The sequence below is a fragment of the Lutjanus erythropterus genome, chromosome 11 (genome assembly GCF_056507025.1).
Source record: "Lutjanus erythropterus isolate fLutEry1 chromosome 11, fLutEry1.hap2, whole genome shotgun sequence".
NCBI classification, from domain to species: Eukaryota; Metazoa; Chordata; class Actinopteri; order Lutjaniformes; family Lutjanidae; genus Lutjanus; species Lutjanus erythropterus.
Window position 1 is genome coordinate 3,015,480 of NC_139327.1, and position 21,631 is coordinate 3,037,110.

Genomic DNA, 21,631 nt, shown 5'->3' on the forward strand with positions numbered 1-21,631 from the left:
ACCCAGGATTAACAAAGAAAATGTCTTCTGCAGACTGATATCTAAGGCGTAATCATATGGACAGCTCAATCATATTTCAAATTTGGTTAAACTGAACCGATTGAATATTTTTAAGGTTTATTATTTGTCTGATTTACTTGGCATACAAAAAAACCCCCATAAAATCATCCATTAGTATCAAACTGTTTTATTGGACACTCATCTTCCATTCTCTCAAGACATTCTGATGTATGTCACTCAAATTTAGACTTCACATATTTTGGTCTGACAAGTCAAATCAATATTGGTCGACACGACCTCCCTTTCCAGTTGATGTAGTTGTCAAGTTTAACCCAGAAGGACTGATTTTTTATCTTTGTCTTCCTTTCACATCTTGACAAATCATCCCTTTATTGGCTTTAGGAGAGTTGAACAAATACTGACTTGAGACTCATTAAACCACTGCAGTTAAGACTAAAATTGAGAGCATTTTTTATGATGATGGATTCTGTGGATTGTTATGACCTGCATTATTTATGGCCTTCATATATTTAATTTAAACTACTTTACCTTCTTTAACTTACAGACAAAATAAACTCACATTTTAACAAAGAGAACACATTTACATTTGCCAAGTATTAATGTGACAACTTCTGGCAACAGAGGTCACAGACACTAAAGCAAGTAATCATCAGTCTCTTCAGAGTGCCAAAGTTATCAATCAATCAGTGCTGTAACATTTGCTGTAGTCCCTCTGTTATCATACCTCACACTGTGCCAGAATGTGTACTGAATCAAAGAAATTTAGCTCATATGTAACATCAGTTACATTTGACAAAGCCTTGGAGGTCTTCCAAGAACTTTATGTACTCTTGATGCTCGGTGGCGGTGCTCAGCTCCATCAGTTCATCAGCAAAGGTGTTGTCCACCCCCCGGTCAGCCAGGAAGTCCATCAGGTGGTCATACAGGGCCTGAAAAACAACACAGCAATGGATGAGAGCAGCCACGTCCCACGATCATACCACCCCTTTGTGTGAAAACCAGCACTGTAAAAGTGGCCAGTCAGTTTGTGTGTCAGTGGCAAACACTCCATCACAGGTTAGTTCATGATTTTACTAAGTAAATGACACATGTGCCGAGTATGTGTGTAGATCAAAGTGAATAAGAAGAGAGTCAGTTAGTGATGGTGGAACTAAAGAGGACTACTCTAAACTAAAGTTTTTACATGAAACACATTCTTGGGCCTTTAAATGCAGCTATTATCAGCTTTATTAACTCTAATGTGTATTATTATTTGAATTTTGTGTTAACTGTATGAATAGATCAGGTCTTACCCAGTCCAGAGAGTCTGTGTTGAGTGTGTAGCTGGTCTCCTTCCACTCAGAGTCTCCCTCAGGCTGGAAACTGACCTCACGAATGGCAAAGATGTCACTCTCCTCTTCTCCTTCACCATGACTCATCTACAAAAAGAAAACCGGTGGATTACTGTTTAAATCAAAAACTAAACTGTCAGAGAAAAAGGTCAGAGACATACTGCTGCTGACCATGCTGAGGCAGAGTGCAGTCTGTGCTCACCTCGTCTTCAGGGAAATGGCAGTCAAACACCAGGGAATGTTTTGCAGCCTGTTTTGTTACTTCAACAACAAAGTTTGGTGTAGACACAATTTCTGGCTGCGAAAGAAAACCAGGATAATAATGATTTTATTGCTCAAATTTTGAATGTTAGCAACTTTAATCAGTTACTTTCTGTTTTTAACACAATTTTCCAATGCTGTTTATATTTTACATACATCTTTGAGACTAACAGGTTTGTTTTAACTCACCTCATCTTCTGGCGACTTCTGCTGTCCTTGTTCTACCTCTTCCTCAAAGTTAGGAGGTATGCTGTTATTGACATTGAATGTGACCGTGATTCTGTAAAAAAGGAGACATAACAGATTATTAGTAAGCCCAAATGTCCACAAGGACTGGATAATCACTGTATTAGATATCCACATGTGCCATGCAAAAGCAGGAGACACATTTCTATGATTAATAAACAATAAAGTTTTGAATCCTGACTCTTACTTTTCTCCACCAACATTTCTTGTGAGTTTAGCCTCTGTGCCGTTCATCTCCAGTTCCCATCCTCCAGACATCTTAGGAAGACTTTTGTTTTTCTGGATCTTCTTCTCCTCTTTGATTTCATCAGACAGGAAATCGCCGAATGCTTTGTCACCTGTTAAAAAAAAATAACAGCATATATAATTACTATACATTGGAAAATGTAATACTTCTTCAGCCACAGCATGCAACTTTCATCAGTCCAGCATTACTCTGTTTACTGGCTTACAGAAAGCTTTCAAGGCAACCTTCCCTCTCAATCCAGCAAGGCAACAAGGCTACATTCCAAGGTTTCTACTGGGCAATAAACTGAAAAATGAAGTGTTGCTGGTTCTTCTGAGCTTGAGAAAAAATGAGATACATGGTTCTGACAGACTAGCAACACTACAATCATATGATGATCATAGGACATTGAAGACAATCAGAGCTGGAACAATTAATCAAGAAATCAATTATTAAATTAATCCCCAACTGTTCTGATAATTGATTAATCAGGTTGCATATTTTTTTTGTCTGATTCTAGCTTTTTAAATGTGAATACTTTTTGGTTTCTTTACTCCTTTATGATACTAACCTAAAAATCTTTGGTTTGTGGGCAAAACAAGACATTTAAGGACATCATCCTGAATTCTGGGAAACATTGATTGACATTTTCCACCACTGACTGACATTTTGTACACCAAACAACTACTAATCAGTTAACTGAGAAATTAATCAACTGAATTGATCATGAAAATAATTGTTAGTTGCAGCCCTAAACATGATGCAGTGATTAAACTACCTAACAATAAACAAAGTAGTTAAAATGACCAAACTTCAATCATCTACAGCAGTAAAATTTAACACACACAGTCATGCAGCTGTAATATATCCAGTAAAACAATGAGAACATTTCAGCAGAATGAGTACTTTTATTTGTAATCAGTGTTTCCCCTATCCTGATCCCGATCATCTCAATCAGACGTGTTGGAGGAGGGAATCATCTAAAACATGCAGGGCAGTGAGCTCTGAGGACCAGGATAGAGGAAACACTGGTAATACTTACACTCATGGTTACTGACTTACATAGTTTTATTTCAGTAAGGTTTTAAATTCAGAGTTTTTACTTTTAGTGGAGTAGATCTGTTACTTGTACATGAAGGATGTGAATACTTTATTCCTGAAGGAGCTTCACATTACTTCTCATCAGTGAGTGACTGACCTGTAAAGCTCAACCTAGGCTGTTTCACAGACACCACACAAAATGTGAACTTCTTTCAACAACTTATTTTTGTTGTGTTTCAACTTAAAAATGTAGTCTTTTTTACTTATTCAGGTGATGACAGTTGCACATGTTTCAAGGTGAATGCTAAGCTAGCAGCTGAAGTTCCAGTGAGAAGATGCTGTAACGTTGAGGTTGTAAACGAGTTGTGTTTAAGGGTTAGATTTTTCTAGAAATGAGATTAAGTCGCGATTAATTTAACAACATTTCAACGTGAGTGAGATGAACTCTGTACAGCTAAACGTGTTTCTGTTTTCCATGTAATATTGCATGATACCAGACAAGCTAGCTGGCTAACTGTTAGCAAGCATCTTTAAAGACGTTTACATCAAATGTTACCTTCTGTGTGCAGTCCTCCACATCCACACGACACCGAGGGGTTCAACACTTTTGAACTGAACAGTTTCGGCCTGTATCCTGACGAGGCTCCGTTGTTATTCAACATCCACAGAGACCGGGTGAAGGGCCGAGTTGTTGCCGAGCTTGGAGAGCACAGTGTGGAGCAACTGAGAGGCAGAGTTCGGGCTGTGGACGTGGTGGCGGAAGAAAGGCGAACAGCGGCTCCCACCGCACGGACTACTGACTTTAGCATGACTGTACAGAAATATTAAGACGCGTAAGAATAAATTAGTAAATTAGTTGACAGCTCTCAATAACCGGCTAGCTCCCTGTCACTGCTGCTGCTTCTGGAAGATTACAGAAAACACGTGTGGAAGGAAAGGACACATTGACCTATCGTCACTATGACCTCTGAACCGGATGTAGTACTTTAAAACAGAAAGAAAAAAACAAAATGACTGTCTGTGGATATGAAAACCCCAAATGCGATTGTAAACATATTATCTTTACGAATAATTAATGTAATAAAGTAAATTATATTTGTAAAAGGTATACGTAATGATACGTCACAACCGACTCAACAGCGCCCCCCGTGGCCTCATAATAAGGATCATAAAGAGTCATAGGCTTTATATCTTTTCCTCTGAGACTATAACAAGACTGCTTTGCATATACCTGTAATTAAATTCTTCAGAGTCGGAAAAAATATATCCAGAGATCAAATATCCAAAATGACACACTTCTGTACTTCTGGGGCAGTCAGGGGTCTGCAACCTGTATGGAATTATATGGAAATGAATAATGTTTTTGTTTGTTTGTTTGTTTGTTTGTTTTTGTTTTGTTTTGTTTTACATTCAAATTTTCATTTATCATACATATAGGTCTATACTGTAAAAACGAAAAAGTTTTACCAAATACTGATCTTTTGTTGAGATAATTTATTTTTCTTCTCTGGCTAAACATAAATCTTTGAGTTTTAGAAACCCCCAAAGATAATATTTTAAAAAAGAGATAGTGTTTAAAGAGAATGTATATTTTCAGTTAAAACCAGGTTCACTGCTCACTATGATCTTTTTCTTTTTTGAATTTGTAAAACAGAAAGATTAAAGTTTATTTACAGAAGTAAAGTAAATCATCTCACCTAAAGATTATAAGTTGGCACAATTTTTAAAAGTTTTCCAAAGTCAAAAAGTTTGAGTTGGGCTCAAGTCTAAAAATGTGTACAGTACACTGCATTGAAATTTTGAGCTGTCTCAATGATCATTTTACAGTGTAAAGTGATTCTTACATTCTCCAGTTGTACAAATATGTATCCTATATACCAATTTTTTTGAAGAGGTTATAATATTTTGTCAGTTGACATGTGTGTCATAGCCAACGTCTACAGCAAATCAAATTTCAGGGGAAAGAGTAAATTTAATATTTGTGGCTCCTTACAGATTTTTTTTTTTCTGGACAAAAATGACTCCTTTGATTGTAAAGGTTGCAGATCCCTTTTCTAAGGACATATCCTGTTTGTCATTCATGTGTGTCAGGCTTTCAGTTTCAGATATCCACCACAAACATTTTTCACAGCACAGATGTTATCAATGATGCTAATGAAGGTTCAGTATGATTCAGGTCAGACAGTCAGAGTGCTGCTGTTGTACATGTTGGCTCACTGGAAAGACTCTGCTCCATGAAATGTAAAGGACCTTCACTCTTCTATTTCATATATACTGTATATGACTGCTGTGAAAAAGGCATTTAACAGTTTTTATATGTAGAGTGAACATTCTGGATGTCATAGACTTCTTACGAGGAAAAGCTCCCATTTCAGATATCTACAATCAAATTACTAGTCATAATTTTAATTTCACATATCTCAAAAAAAAAAATCCATATATTAATAATGTAATTTTGAATATGCAACATACATAGTGACTAGTAAAAATACCATTGCGGAAGTAAAGTAAAAAAAAATTGTGGTATCTTTAATAAATCTGGGGGTATTGGAAATTGCAGTTTCTCATCATCATTCTAACTGTGGATATCTGAAATAATATTATTCCTTAAAGAATGAAACTGTGGACGAGGACAAAATTAATTACCTATGTATGCAGAGCATATCCAGTCTAACTATAACACTATATAACACTAACACTTACTTTTGAAGGATTTCTGAATTTTTGAATATGTTTTGACTGGTATAATCAAAGTAAGAGATAACTTGAAATATGAAGAAAGAAAGCTATGATGGAAATTATATTATGATATCTAACATATCATTCCAGATAAGACTGAGGTTTGAGTAAATTGTACAACAGCTTTCCATACAAGACAAGAGGACACATGAAAGGTCAGCATCATCACAACAAGGAAGCTGCCTCTCATATCATCAGAGAGCTTCCTGACATCAAATGAACCTTCAAATCTAAAGTCTATGACATGAAATGAGTGTCTGGCTCCAGTGGACATGAACATCATGGAGGGAAGAGTTGCATCATTTCAAATAAAGTCATGAGATGAATCAGTCGCATCATTTAGACATGAAGTCCTGCTGCCAGAAGATGGAGCTGTTTTCACACCACTAACCCAGGACTCTAACATGTTCTTTCTCAGACACCAACACTTTTTAAAATGTTTTTATAGGCAGCATTTTTATGCATATTCTATCTTTTTTTCTCCATTCAAGTTGTTCTATTTTTGTTTTTTAAAATTCAGTTATTTAAAATTATGAAAAATACCAGTTTAAAGGCATGGTATGCAACATTTTCCTGTTTTAAAAAAAGCATAGACTCATATAAACATAATCCCTCCCAATCATCACTTATAATACGTATGTGGTGAAGTCTGCTGGCTGTATTTTATTATTTCCTCATTATCCTGCTGTGCTCTAGATGCTTTACCAACCCAAAACATCAGTATTTGTCATCCTGGGAATGAAACTCAATAATCAACTATCTTCATGGTATCTACATCTACCTATCTGATAGATATTGATATATAAAGAATATCTACTGATATATTATTATTATTTTTTTTTTTAATCCTTATTAGCAGTATTGGTCTCAAAAACTCAGTATCAGCCGGGCTCTAAAAACAAATCTGTGAAATCTATGCATCATTTGTCATCAGAACCAAGCTGTAAACTGTGAACACACCTCACTACTAATCATGAATACAAAGTATAACTTGTCTGTTAATCCAGTTTTGCGTAATTTAGAAATGTGCCAGTCTAATTATGACAAACAGCAATGGCTGGAATTAGGAGTGATTTATGCTCTTTGACTCCCCAGCCCTCACTTTGTGTTTGTCTGACATGGTGGAGCAGCTCTTTAACAGACACTCAGATATGTGTAGGTCTGTTCCTCTGAATCTTCACTCTTCACATGTACACTTTTGCTGTGGGTCAGTGACGGGATTTTTATTAGAAATTAAACCAACAGTGGTTATGTAAGACTTTAACAAATCATATTAAATATACTCTCAATAAACTCATCAAAGGCGTGCATTTGATCTTACAAACTTTATAACATGCAGATCTTAAATGGCCTACGTTTCCTTTGTGACTGAAAAACAAATCTTATAAAGTAGATGATCTGTAACACTGAACACACAACCTCTCTGTAACAGTCTGATGATCCTCTATAACAACCTCAGATGCATTTGGTGTTTTAAAAGTTAGAAATTATCTATGTAATTTATTTGGGTTACACTGTATTTTGTACAATCCTGAGTCCAGTGTAAAAAAACAAAAGACAAGAGGAGCATCCATCCTATTCCTCAAGATGGTGATGATGATTTTACAAAGTATGAAAGACCTGAGTGGTCAGATCATCGACTATAATCTCCATGCATTGCATACATTTGTTGTCAGCATACATCTGTGGTTAGTCTGTGTAGAGGCTGAGGAACATACAACAGCAAAGAGTAGAACCTGGAGAATAAGGCATGCTACTTCTCCTCATGTGCATGTATTTGGGGGAAAGTGGTGATACAATCATAGATTGAAAAAAGGCATGCACAAGAGAACCAGACGAGTGCTGCATGTAGAGTAATTATCAAAGTGGAACCATGTCACTGTGACATGTAAAAACTTCATATTTCATATTTCTAACTTTGGTGATTTTTTTTTACATTTTCATTATAGTTACATAATTTCATAGATTAAGACAAATTTAATATCGTTGCATATATAAAACCCTTTAAGACCACTTTGTATAAACCAAAAACTACATGGTGGGAATGCTCAAGACAAGACTGCTTAACTGTTCAGACGCAAAGATACGTCAATTAAAGGGCAACTTTGGTATTTTTTTTTTTTAAACTTGGACCATATTTTCCTATGTTTTTGTTTCTAAGTGACTAATGGAGACTACAATTTTTGGAACTGGTCCAATATTGTGACAGCGCTGCAGTTGGCAGACATGAAACTGAGTTGCAGCATGTCTGAAAACATTATGGACAGGATGGCTACAGAGACAGACCTTACTTAAGAGTAAAAGCTTTTTTGTTTAACCAGAAACAGACAACATCACTGTGTTCAAACCCACCAGACTCCATTGACAAAATCAGTCATTTCACCTCTCTGCTCTAACAGCCACAACTGTATAGTTTGTTTGTGTTATTGTGTGACTTTTGGTGTTTTGAAAGGTTAAAAAGCAATCAAACTTTTTTGCTTCTGTCGGCTGCAGAGCTCCTGCTCAATTTTGGACCAATTTTAAAATGCTGTATCAGTTTTTAACCCTTTAAAGCATCGAAAGTCTGTTTCTGTTTAAACAAAAAGGATCTTGCCCTTTCAAAAAAAAAAGTCTCTCTCTGCAGAGATCCTTTTCACTCATTTCAGCTCAGTTTAGCATCTGCAACGTCACATCAATGTCACACTCAAGTGACAACAGGGGTCACACCACACTAAAGTGTGCTGTCCTTGCATTTCAAAGTACAGTTTTCCTAAGATATGTGTGAATATTACTGATCTATTTTCCATCAACACAATGCAAATGATTGTGTGTACACAGGGTGTCGATGAGCACCAGTAAAAAAGTAAGAAGCGTGCCAGTGGGTGCAGTGCTGGTGAGCAGAGCAGAGGAATTTAAGTTTAGCAGTGAAGCTGTCTAGTGGCAGTAAATGTACAGCTTGTCCACAAATTAACACTGCAGAAGAAGTTTTCATGTCTAGTTTCTTAGCTGCTGGGTAAAGTGATAACAAACTGAAGCAGAGTGAACTGCTCTCTAGCTCTTGAGCGCACTGCTCTCCCCACATCACAAAATGTGACTAAAATATTTTCAGTGCCTTTTTATTTGGCAGGAGCCTCGCGTTTATGCACACATTGTTGAATAAATAGAGTTGAAATCTGAATAAATACTTCAGGTCATATTAACATCTATCAGATGCAGCTGGGATCAAAGTATGGAACTGGTGCAGACAGCTGCATGGATTAAAATGTGTTTCTGTTGCAGGAGATGTGCGAGTGAAAAACAGACTTGCTTGTGGTCAAGACAGGGGAACAGGAAAATAATGTTGATGAAAAATACATAAGTTACCCTTTAACTCTTAATTACTATTCAAAGTGACAGTGGGTGGGTGGCTTAAGAACTAAGTACAATATTTTGTGAAATTAACACATGTAGAGTTGCATTCTATCGAGTCTGATTAGATTTTTGTGAAAGAATGAGCAGATAAATAATCTCAGCCCAGGAAATTGCTTATCTGAGGACCTGTGCTCCTGTGAGGTTCATCTGTGCTGGTAAAATGCATGCAAATGTTGAAAGAACTTATGAATGGACCCTCAAAAAGGCTCTTTTTTATAGGTGTGAAACAGATAGCCAAATGGCAGAATGAAATAGTATCAGGCAGAAGAAACAGTTTATAAAATCTGAATGACAGTCTTAAAGAAGTCAAAGTTGTGAGGCCTCAGTATGCAGATTTCTGCTGCAGTGACATGTGCCAAATGCTTGTCAACTGGGAGGTAGTGAAATCCAGGGAAGTTTACGACACAGAAAATGTTCTGTTCTGATTTGCACAGAAATAAGTGTCTTTATCCAAATTCAGCTCTGTGAAGAGAATACAGTTTCCAGTTTCTGTCACTGGGTGGTCTGAGGAAAGTGTCCTTGCATTGATTGACTTTAGTCAGTCCTAGTTTCTCCGTCTGTTAGCTCTTGGTGGCTCGGATTTTGCGGCCGAAGTACTCTGGCGCTGCATCCAGCAGCCAGTCGGCGTCCACCAGGCACAGGTCTCTCATGTAGCAGCGGGAGGTGTGCAGCAGCTCGTTGAACACCACATATGCTGGCTTGCCCTGGAAAAGGACGGAGGAGGGGTGGATGGCCACGGGCTGGTGGGTGTCCAGAGCTAAGTAGCTGCCATCAGGTTGTAGCTCCGCGGCGTTGACGAACATCCCGTGGGCAAGGCAGCGGCGAACATTCCCTGTGTCCGCCCCGCACGATTCCAGCTTCAGATTCAGCTGGTAAAACAAGCAGAACAAGATGAGACTGTTTGCTCAAAATGGTGCTTCACTGGTGAGAACTACTATTCAGAACTATTTCTGGCATGAGGCACACTTGATATCAAGACAGCTTCTACAACAATATAATGACACTGTTGTCTGTTTCACTGAGATAATTTAAACATTTGCAACAAATAAACAATGAAGCGCTTGAAAAACTTTCTGTATACCTTCCTATCACAGTAACTTTTTTGGTACATCGTGTCTGCACACAGAAGTGGGACTGGGCAATCACACAGCAAACCCAGAGCACTGCCTGGCTGTGTTCTTAAGATTACTGATTCAGATTTGTTGTACTTTCAAGTGGGAGGAATGAATTCAAGATAGTAAAGTCAGCTTCAGGAACTCAATAAGTCAAGTCGGTATTAAGCAATTAACAGTGTGTTTCCGGCCTTTGACTCAGATGTTGGAGGAATGCAGCTGGAGGTGGGCACAAATGACAGAGCAGCACACTTTGTCCGACATGACACGCTACCAAATGAAATTATATACTGTTAGAAAATAGCAGATTAGTGCTTCCTCTTTGGGAGCACCCAGTGTAGTGTGTGCACATGAAAGTTGGTGCAGTTTTTTTCCAGATGCAGTAGTCTATTACACAACTGTAATTATCAAAATATTACTACATAGCAGAAAATATCCTGCTGATGGAATGAGATAATAGCAGCCAAACAAGTGTTACTTCCAGGCCTGATATGACTTAGTTTAATAGTTACAAAGACTGTAAAATGATGCCTAATTTTCCTGTTTTGGAAAAAAAAAAGACTTAATGTTGCCTTTTTGTTGAACCATTAACAGACACTATATTGCTCTGTTCAAAGACACCAGAGTCCATTGATAAAAACAGTCATTTTTCCTCTCTGCTCTGACACAGCTTTGATTTGTTTGTTTGTGTTATTGTGTGACTTTTCGTGTTTTGACAGGTTAAAAACCAAAATGTTCCAAAATGTTTTACATCTCAGTGAACCAACTAAATGTTTTATTATTTACTATTTTATTGCATTTATTTTTTTTATTTTTTTTTATTTTGTCACTGGTAGTGAAGAAAACACAATCTTTGTTGTTGTTATTGACATTTATCAGTACTTGGTGCACTTTTATAACTTTGTGCTGTTTTGACTGAGTTTGAGCTCAAAAATGATTTTGCTTCTGTGTGGAGTAGAGTTTTTGTAAAATACACATTTTTGGTTTTGGTTCCCTGGAACAAGTTGCCTTTTATTTTAATGAATTATAAAAAACTTCCCTTAGAAATTTTCACTTGCTCCTGCAATTTCATTGCAAAAAACAACAACAAAAAAAAAAAACAATGCAAGATGCATTGCAATTCTTTAAAAAAAAAGCTGCCTTGAAATCAGGTATTTTTGGGCCACAATTCCAAAAACAGCCTCAAACATCCTGAAGGGGCTGATTAATGTTTGATTACTGGGTACAGAGGTGATGTTGTGAACGTGATGTTGATTTCAGGTGATACTGTCCAGCCCCACACAGAACATTCACATCCACAGAGGGATTTTCAGACGTGTACCTTAAGGCAGATATCCTTGAGTTGCGCCTGGACCTCCTTCACCAGACCCATGTTCCTGCTGTTGACAAAGTTCTCCCGACACCACTCCTTTAAAAGCAGACATAGAGTTAGAGAAGAGCTCAGCAACTAGGGCTGCAACTAAACATTATTTTCACTGTTGATTATTTTCTCAATTAATGTTTGTTTTTGGAAAATGTCAGAAAATGGTGAAAAAGTTTCTGAAAGACCAAGATGATGTCCTCAAATGTCTTGTTTTACTCACAACCCAAAGATATTCAGTTTACTGTCAGAGGAGTAAAGAACCCAGAAAATATTCACATGTAAGAAGCTGAAATCAGAGAACTCTAACTTTCTTCTTTAAAAGATTTCTCAAACCAGTTAGTCAATTATCAAAATAGTTGGCAATTAATTTTACAATCACTTGATAATCAATGAATCATTGTAGCTCTATCAGCAACATAATTTGATTTCTGGATTCCTTCTCTGCTTTTCTTCCCCGGCTCATCCAGTTTTACTCACCTTATTCCCGCTGACTTTCTTGAATGCCCTGTAAATGTTGAGCAGCGTCATGTGGTCTCCTTCGCTGGAGGTGAACTTCTTGCGTGCAGCGAGCACCTCTTCCCGCCGGGCAGGAGGGTTGTACAGTACAGTGTCCACTGAGAGCAGAGACACGATGCTCAAAATCTCCTCGGAGCAGGAGTAGTCGGGGGACAGCAGGATGGTCTGTGAAACAGAGCAAACAAGGCAGGGACGTGTTACAGAAAATTCTGTCTGGGTTGTGCATGAGACCAACGTAGTGCTGTGAGCTTTTTTTTGTCAGAATCCAATGAGAGCATCAGGATGTATTTGTGTAACTTTTCCCAACATGTTGTACCTTGGCATATCTGGGCTCCAGAGGGAAGCTCGCCATCTTCTTTCCCAGAGCAGTGAGGAGAACCTGCCCCTCCTTCTTCTCCACAGCTCCCAGCAGCTCTAAATGCTCCACAGCAGAGCGGACGGCCTCTGGGATAAACACAGCAGGTTACTATGACGACCTACCAACCCTGCTTCATGGCCAGAGGATCACAGTGATGAACAGCATCTTACCTGGAGAAGGCTTGGACATGAAATCAAAATTCATCACATCTGGAATCCCCAGAGCCATGAGCTGCAGCATTACACCCGCCAAGTTACACCTGCAACACACACACACACACACACACACACACACACACACACACACACACACACACACACACACACACACACACACACGGGGAAAGAACAGGCCGTTCACTCAAACTAACCTAAATAAATCAACACATGGGAGATTTTCCTGCAGATCAACACATTTTGAATAAAGCTGCATCCTGCCGTACCTCTGGATCTCAGGCACAGTCATGGGGATGAGATTGTCGAATTCCTGCTCGGTGTAGAGTCGATAGCAGGAGCCGGAGTCCTCTCTACCAGCCCGGCCCGCCCGCTGCCACGCCTGGGCTTTAGAGACCCTCTGCACTGCCAGCACCTCCAGCCCACTGTCTGAGAGTCACACAGCACATGTACGATGAGACAAAAGCAAAACACAATGTCTTCATGTTATATATAAATATGAAGCATTTTTGATGTTATAGTTTGAAGGATGTAATTGTTAGGGATTTGTTAGAGAATTAAATGAATTAATAGAGTAAAGTTATAACCAGCTAATCTGACTTGCTACAGCAGTATCTTCTTTTAAACCATCTTTAAAGACTTATTTTTATGGAAAGGCTTTTTTTTTATCATTTTATTTGAATCTTAATTCTTAACTATTGAGTTACACTGTATTTATCCCTGGTGCTGTACTTGTGTCTTGCACTGCTTTATTGAGCTGAAATGATTGATCGCCTCATCATATTGGATTTTGCATAAAAAACAAGACATTTGAGGATGTCATCTTTTGCTTTCAAAGACAATGATCGACATTTTTCACCATTTTCTGACATTTTAACTATTTATTGTTTTAAGTTTTACTGCACAAATTGTTTTTAAATTGTATCCCTTGGTATTTTGTGTCTGATTTTTAAGTTTCATTCCTCTTTTATTCCTTATGCTCTCTTGTTTATTCATTCATTACTGGATATTTTATTATTATGTTCTCTGTGTGAAGCACTTTGTAAAACTGGTTTTGATAAGTGCCATAAACAAACAAACTTTATTATTATGATTTTATTACATGGCTTTGTTAAATGCTTGACTCTGATTGATCAATTACAGTATTCTAAGATCTGGAATTTCTGTATAACAGACCGTTGCTAAGGACACAGTTCTGATCATAGACTCATCATAGACACTGATTTTTTTGTACATGAACAGTAACAAGCAGGATCATGTACAGTGAGCAGGACACTACTGTAAAATAAACCCCTTCTTTTCTCAAATATTTCCTTTTATTTGTGAGGTATTAAACACAGTTAACTCTTTCGGTCTTCAACAGTTGAAACCACCTGAGAAATCTGGAGGGAAAATCACTCTTTGGTGTTGCGATACACAATATGGTTAATTAATCACAATGGGACTCTTTATTGCAATTACAACATCATTGATGATTACTGGGAATGATCATTTTTGCACCACAACTTTGATTTCCACTGACAAAATGATTAAAATCATGGTGGTGTCACAATTGTTGGGGTCTGTACCTCTGGAGAACAAAATCTGGAGGCCAAGGCACTCCAGTACTTCATTATAATGCTGATCTGTTATATATTTTACCTTTACAAGAAAAATGAAGGGTTCTGTGATTTGGGTAAGGCAGATGCTATTTCAATAACATTTTGATGAATTGTGCAGCCCCACTTAACATCTCAACTCAAACATCTGAACATCTCGACTACCTCAAAACTGTAATTAAATACAGTGCTTGAGTAAAAACAACATTTTGGTTTGATTTATGATTAACAAAGGCACTAGTGATTATTAGGTGTTTAATGACGAGAGAATAGTATGCCGTGTTAAAGTTACTAAGAGAACATGAGTGATGTGTGAATCTAACCTGGGTTGAAACGTTTGGCCTTCACCATCCCTGTGTCGATGACGTATTTGATCCCAGAGATTGTTACCGATGTCTCAGCGATGTTGGTGGAGAGGATAACCTTCCTACATCCCTGAGAAAGGTAGAAAGGACAGCATTCTGCATGAAAATGAATCACACTCTGGTTAATGCAGCCTCACAATGATAAGAAAACATGTCACTAGTATGTGGTACTCCTGTCTGTGAAGTAACAGCAAAGCTAAAATAATGGCAGACATGTCTGTAAGAGAAACACAGCTGAGAGAAGCAGTGCACAGATGATGACAATGAGTCTATTTTTTCTCAGATACGACCCTTTGAACTCTGTTTGTCCTGCGTGTTTGCTGCCGTCTTTACCTTGGGAGCTGGCTGGAAGACCCTGAGCTGCTGTGCTGGGGGCAGCGACGCGTACAAAGGGATGACTACCATGGGTCCGCAGCCGTCAGGCAGATGCTTCGCGATGTCACGGCACGTCCTGGCCAGAGCCTCGATCTCCTCCTGACCCGTCATGAAGACTAAGATATCGTGGGATGGAGGTGCCTCCTGTGTGTAAACAACAAGGCCGTGTTCAGTTCCAGTGTCATGAAGGATCAATGGAGCACATGAATAAATATGCAGGAGAGCTGTTTATTCACAGGTTTGTGTTTCCAGTAATGCTGAAGAAAAGGAAGTTTATTTATAGGGAGATGTGATTTAAATTGGAAACACAACCGACTCAACATCAGGGTTCAACAATGTTTTTTTTTTTCTTAACCAGTCGGGCAAGTGGGTCAGAAATTTACTTGCCTGAAGTCAGTTTTTTCACTTGCCCCTGCCCAGATTCTTTTATTTATTAGACGTTTTCAAATAACAACAAAGATTTATGTTAATTGTCATATTTAATCTTTATTGAAAGGGTAATTTCAGTAGTTTTCCGGAGGGGATCATGTGATCAGTTGCGTATGTGTGTGACCACCTGAAGTTTGTCTGTAGCTAATCTCATATCCATCGTATGGATTAGAGGGCAGCTCAGGTTGCATTTTTCTGACCGAACCCAAGAGTATCCACACTCTAGTATGGATCCATTAGCCTCATTTTTTGTGTACGTCCATGACTGTATACTAAAAGACCTCTGTGATTAACAATCTTTCTAAAACCTTGAAAAGCTTTTCTTTATGGCTCCATGCTGGTGACAGTAGTTAGCCACATTTCAGGAATGTCCTGAGGGAGTTTCTTCAAACTTGGCACAAATGACCACTTGGACTCAAAGATGAACTGGTTAGATTTTGGAGGTCAAAGCTCAGAGCTTCCAGTGACCTCATGCTAATTTTGATAAAATTATACACAAATATCTAAGAGAATAATATGATGAAGTGATGACATTTTATGTCCAAAATTTCAAAGGTCAACTTCATTGTGACATCATAATGTTTAGCCCTCTATCAGCCCTCTGTCCTCTGTCCCCCTATGAACTATAAAGTTTTGTGTTCAAACTTCTGTGACCTCATGTGCGTCTCACTCTCAGAAATGCTTGTTGGGAGTTTCTTTAAATTTGCTACAAATGTCCATTTGGACTCAAGGATGAACAGATCAGATTTCAAGAATGTCTTGAGAGAATTTCTTTTAACTTGTCAAAAAATGTTCACTTGGACTCAGGGATAAGTTGTGAGCTGGGATCTCAAAAAACATTTTTTGGGCCATAACTCAAGAATTCATCATGACCTTTATGACAAAAGTACACACAAATATCAAATAGCATACTAGCAGTGCTGGAGAGGAACTTACAGTAGTAAAGATCAGTTACTTGGTTACTGAGAAAAAATATGTAATTAAATTACAGTTACTGGTCAAAATGTTGGTGATTACAATGGGTTTATATTCAGATATTCTTTTCAGGTTGCCTGGTAGAGATCTGTACTCTGTTCAGTACACTCACAGCTCACCGTCAGAGTAAGTCTGCTAGAAGGGCTTGTTTTTACCACTGACAGGCACAGATTGCTATATAAGTATCTGACATTATGGAAGTAATGAGATTCTTTTGGTTTCACCAGGAACAGCTGTTATATCACTCCTTTCAAAACAACCAGACTTCACTGAACAGTAATTTTACCTCTCTGGTCTGCCCCTGCATCAATCACTTAGTTTGTTCCTGTTATTGTGTGACTTTTGGTGTTTTGTTTTGTTTTTACCACAGAAGTAAAGCTACTGATGATGTGGTACTGCATCTGTTTACAGTCAAACAAAAAGGAGTGCAGATTTTTTGGATATAAAATGTCACCATTCATCATTTCATTCTCTATATAGATAGATATTATAGATATTTGTGTGTAATTTTCTCAGAATTAGCACGGTCATGAGTTAATGGCCAAAAATGTATTTATTGAGGTCACTGTGACCTTGGCCTTTGACCACCAAAATATAACTAGTTCATCTTTGAGCCCAAGTGAACATTTGTGTCAAGTTTGAAGAAGTTCCCTCAAGGTGTTCTTGAGTGATCATGTTCACAAAAATGGAATGACCTAAACATAATGTCTAATTTTAAATCACAGACATCCTTCAGCAGACAGTCATCAATGTGCACAAAAAAATAGGCTGAACAGTCCAGTAGTATTTGAGATTGGCTGTGGACATGATGTAGGTCCAGTGATCGATCACTCACTCACTCACTCACTCACTCACTCACTCACTCACTCACTCACTCACTCACTCACGGAGGCAATCACATGATCCCCTCCTGGTTTACACCTGGCTGGGGTAAATATCTCTGTAGTGATCCTTTCCATAATGTTGTCAGACTCATAATAACAAACATCACTAACACACTGAAGCAATGAATAAGACTTTCCTCCCCACTCGAGGGTAAATCTTGCAGATTACCTGATGGATCTGGAAGACAGAGACGAGCGCAGCCTGCAGATAGTCTGACTGCGGCTGCTTGGTGTAGTAGATCTGAATGGGATGCTGCCGGCCCTCCAGGTAGAGCACAGGTGACTTGTTGAAGTACTCGGAGAACAAATCCACATCCATGGTGGCTGACATCACTATGACCTGTGCAGGTTACACAAGAGGAACAAGCTGCACTTTGGGATGTGGGTGAATATACAGAGATGCTTAAACAGGTCAACAAAGCAGAGGCAGAAAATGAGCTTATAGAAATAAATGTAGCGCAGGTGTTTTATCTCAGCGAAAGGATTAGCCCAGTGTTTTCTCTGAAAGTCTAATATCTTATTAAAGCCAGGACACTTGAACCGTCCTCCTACCTTCAGGGGAATCTTATTAAGTTCTCTGCGTCTGCGCTGAGCGGTCTTAACCACGCCGAACAGCACGTCGGTGTGCACGGTGCGCTCGTGAGCTTCATCCAGGACCACCACCGTGTAGCGCAGCAGCAAGGGGTCTCCGATGGCCTCACGCAGGAGCATGCCATCTGTCATGAACTTCAGCTTTGTCTCAGAGGAGGTAACATCTTCAAAACGCACTGTGTAACCAACCTGAAAAGAAGTTTGTTGATTTATTACAAATAGTACAGTAATACTTCACCAGATGCAGTACTGACATCACTACATCATTACAAATGTCCATCACAAAATAGTACAAAGTTAAGTGTTGTCAGAAATATTGATTTTTCGGTAAATATCAATTCCAAATATTTCAAAACGATTTTAATACTGATTTCATTCCAATACCCATTTTCCACAACATGGAATGATGCTGATGATAATGATACACCAGTAACAGTTGTGTTTTCTCACTCGCGGTCGAAGAGATGATATGAGTGGGCTGTGAGGGGGAGTCTTAGAAAGACAGCTGATAGCAGCATTTAAGCTACGGACTGTAACAAGAGTTACAATATGGTGCAATGTCAAAATCACAGAACCAAACTGCAATTTCTTTGAAGGAAAAATGTGAGAAAACAGCATTATAATGAGTTACTGTAGTGATGTCATGACCTAAAAATCTTGTTCTCCACATGTAAGAAAATGTGTGTTTTGTACAGATTCCAACAAATATCCTGTGATCATGATTTCAAAAGAGTTTTTTTTACCCAGTAAAACTTAAAATTGTAATGCAAAAATGATCATTCACAATAATAGTACTGCATGTCGCAATTTCAGTCACACACTGTGGAGCCCTTTATATAATTATTAAAAGTCCCAGTCAAAGTTTACTGCTTCCGTTCACTCCAAAAATCCAGTATTGGTCGGGTGCCATTTGAAATTATTTTTTTAAAAATTGCTATGCAAATGTTCGCTGAAGAAGAAAATGTATTCATCACAGTTGTTTGTCCTCAGTGATACAAAGCATGAGTTTTGCTGAATAAAAGTGAAAGTAAACTTTTGTTTCTATAGAAGAAAACTCCACAGGGCTCTTTTAAGCCTAGATTTTAATGAACAAACTAACCAGATATGAGGGAAACCTTCTATTGTGCCTACCAGTTTGCCCAGCTGAGTCCTCTTCTCCTCTGCCACCCTCCCTGCCAGTGAGATCGCAGCGACTCGACGGGGCTGAGTGATGGCGACGATGCCCTGACGACCGATACCTGCCTCATACAGGTACTGGGGGATCTGAGTGGTCTTCCCAGAGCCGGTCTCCCCTGATGAATGAGAGACAATGGGACAAGTTAGACACAGTTCGGGTACTGCACTGTTAACATGCAGAGCAGAAATGACTGGTATGAGCAAAATGTTCACCCAGATACCACTCTTTTATTTACACTGAAAAAATAACTCAGTCACTTGAATAGAGTTTACTACTGTGAATATATAAAAGAGATTAGTTAACATCTACAAATTAAAACTAAGCTGTACACCTATCAGATTTATAATCAGCCCAGAGCTCAGTTTTAATTTCAGTGTTATACATTTAGGAAATGTACCAAGTGGGCTGAAAAAACAGGACAGATACTTGTTACAAATACTACAAGCAGGTAGTAAAAATGTAATAACCAGAAAATGGCTGAGTGAAGAGTCTCTTCAATCCCTGAGTTAATAGAAAGAAATTTATGTTATTAAATCATTGGCTTTTTCTCTGAGACAAGCAACCAAAAAATAGTTGAAAAAATGAGGTCCTGTTTGAATCTGAAGTGATTTCTTTGCATACTTTTGCTTGAAGAAATTTGTCTTATTTTCGCCTGTATTTTACTTTTGTACCAACTAGGGCTGCAACTAACAATTATGTTCATCATCCATTAATCTGTCTATTATTTTTTAAAACAATCAGTTATTAGTTGATCTATAAAATATCTGAAATTTATGGAAAATTGCAATCAGTGTCTCCCAAACCCAAGACGACATCCTAAAATGTCTTGCTTTGCCCACATCCCAGAGATATTCAGTTTACTATCACAGAGGAGTAAAGAAACCAGAAAGTATTCACATTTATTGAGCTGGGATCAGAGAACTTTGACTATATTTTCCTAGAAAATTACTCAAACTGATTAATCAGTTCAGTAGTTGGCAATTATTTTAATAATCAATTATTCAATTAATCATTGCAGCTGTAGTACCAACAGAATGGACTTGACTTCCTCCTTAGGAAATATTCAAGGTTTGCACAAATCAAAGTTCTGGATCATAAAAAGAGAAAAAGAAGATTTTAAAGGGCAATCGTGGACACAGAGGACCTACATACTTGAATGCTGCAATGTAAGACAGATTAATTTTATCTTTATTTTACATGTCAGTCATTTCTCTAAACCCTGTCTGTTGTGTTTTCTGTCATAAATGAATAAAAATAAAGTTATAAAAACTGAGCTGTGCAATACTACAGAGCTCACACAATTCGTTTTCAGCGGATGTTCCCTTTAACTGAGTAGCACAACAGCGGCTAACGTTGTAGCAGCGTTAGCTAACAGCAGCAGAGAGCGTGTTACCTATGAGGATAGCATTGTGCAGCTGTCTCAGTTGGTTGAGCAGCTGAGGTTTGGCCTGGTAGATGGGAAGCTGTTTCCTCTGGACGTCTATCGGAGTGGTTGCATTTCCCTTTCTAGGCAGCAGCATTCCAGGCTTATTCTTATCGAGACGGAAGAAAACAGACCCCGGCTTGAATTTTTTGGCCGGAGGAGGGTCGGGGTCGTGGGGCATGGTCTGGAAAAAGTGTCCCTGGTAGCGGAAGCTTTGCGACTCTTTCTTTAGCTTCTTTTAATGTCCAAAAGAAACAAAAAAGTTTTTTTTCCTTCTCACTGACAGACAGGCGAGCGTCACTGCGGATGTTTTGCTACCTCTGCAAAAACGTCCCCACGTGGTAAACTTCGGCGCAGATGTTTGACGTCAGAGGTGAAGTTGACTGTTATTACCCGAGTACGGACTGTCAGGTTCACTCAGATACTGCTTGTCTTAGGACCAGTATTTCAAAACTTTAGTCTAGATCAGATTACCAGTCTTTTCATCCTTTTTTTGGTATGCTGGATGAAATTGATCTTGCAGGTTTTGTCCTGGTTTTTAAAAGAAGTTTCAGATGGAATTATTCTGATCCAGATACAGAAACTACTTATACAGTCTTTGGATTGCCTTATCTATAATATGTTACAGCAATAAATGAAACTGCAACATATGGAAAATAAACGATGACTAGAATCCAAGAATGGATGTAACATTATGTACAAAAAAATCTAACGAGCTATAATCATATATAACGGTGTAATAACAATTCTGTACATATCAGTCCCTCCAGGAAGCTGTGATGTTGCATTTAACACACATTCAACCAATTCCTGTGAATTCTGAACAACCTTGCAATTTTTCCTAATCACTGCAACTTTTCTGCAAGCTTGACCAATCGTCGTTGCTTCCCATGAGATCCACCAATCGCAAAGTCCCATGCACAAATGTCATACATGGATGTCTCAATGAACTGACTGTGTTTTATGAATTATTATTTATTTGTTTTGTTTTGTATTTTTGTTTTTTTTTATTTTGGCATGGGTACTAAAAAATAACA

At 38.3% G+C, this 21,631-nt stretch overlaps 2 protein-coding genes across 2 annotated transcripts; both read right to left on the bottom strand.

The window, feature by feature from the left end:
- Window positions 1-171: 171 nt before the first annotated feature.
- On the bottom strand, window positions 172-3,984 carry c1qbp (complement component 1, q subcomponent binding protein). Its single transcript, XM_084730459.1, has 6 exons — window positions 3,683-3,984; window positions 2,047-2,197; window positions 1,803-1,893; window positions 1,555-1,650; window positions 1,314-1,439; window positions 172-950 (listed from the first exon to the last, which is right to left on the bottom strand). Exons 1-6 carry the CDS (start codon window positions 3,933-3,935, stop codon window positions 801-803), a joined length of 867 nt encoding a protein of 288 aa, XP_084586585.1. The 5' UTR covers window positions 3,936-3,984; the 3' UTR covers window positions 172-800.
- Window positions 3,985-9,240: 5,256 nt separating this feature from the next.
- dhx33 (DEAH (Asp-Glu-Ala-His) box polypeptide 33) lies at window positions 9,241-20,935 on the bottom strand. The gene is made up of 12 exons (XM_084730460.1): window positions 20,565-20,935; window positions 19,126-19,286; window positions 17,956-18,183; window positions 17,573-17,743; window positions 15,074-15,259; window positions 14,699-14,810; window positions 13,047-13,206; window positions 12,775-12,863; window positions 12,563-12,690; window positions 12,208-12,411; window positions 11,689-11,775; window positions 9,241-10,124 (listed from the first exon to the last, which is right to left on the bottom strand). Exons 1-12 carry the CDS (start codon window positions 20,773-20,775, stop codon window positions 9,816-9,818), a joined length of 2,046 nt encoding a protein of 681 aa, XP_084586586.1. The 5' UTR covers window positions 20,776-20,935; the 3' UTR covers window positions 9,241-9,815.
- Window positions 20,936-21,631: the final 696 nt, after the last annotated feature.

What these genes read in the sequence shown, in the direction of transcription:
- c1qbp (XM_084730459.1), bottom strand. Translation starts at nt 3,935, where the DNA reads ATGCTAAAGTCAGTAGTCCGTGCGGTGGGAGCCGCTGTTCGCCTTTCT. An exon ending in TGGAGGACTGCACACAGAAG is followed by an intron (nt 2,198 to 3,682) that starts GTAACATTTGAT and finishes TTTTTTTAACAG; the next exon opens with GTGACAAAGCATTCGGCGAT. An exon ending in ACACAGACTCTCTGGACTGG is followed by an intron (nt 951 to 1,313) that starts GTAAGACCTGAT and finishes GTTGTTTTTCAG; the next exon opens with GCCCTGTATGACCACCTGAT.
- dhx33 (XM_084730460.1), bottom strand. Translation starts at nt 20,775, where the DNA reads ATGCCCCACGACCCCGACCCTCCTCCGGCCAAAAAATTCAAGCCGGGG. An exon ending in GCACAATGCTATCCTCATAG is followed by an intron (nt 19,287 to 20,564) that starts GTAACACGCTCT and finishes CTCATTCATCAG; the next exon opens with GGGAGACCGGCTCTGGGAAG. An exon ending in CTGTCTTCCAGATCCATCAG is followed by an intron (nt 15,260 to 17,572) that starts GTAATCTGCAAG and finishes GTTTACACACAG; the next exon opens with GAGGCACCTCCATCCCACGA.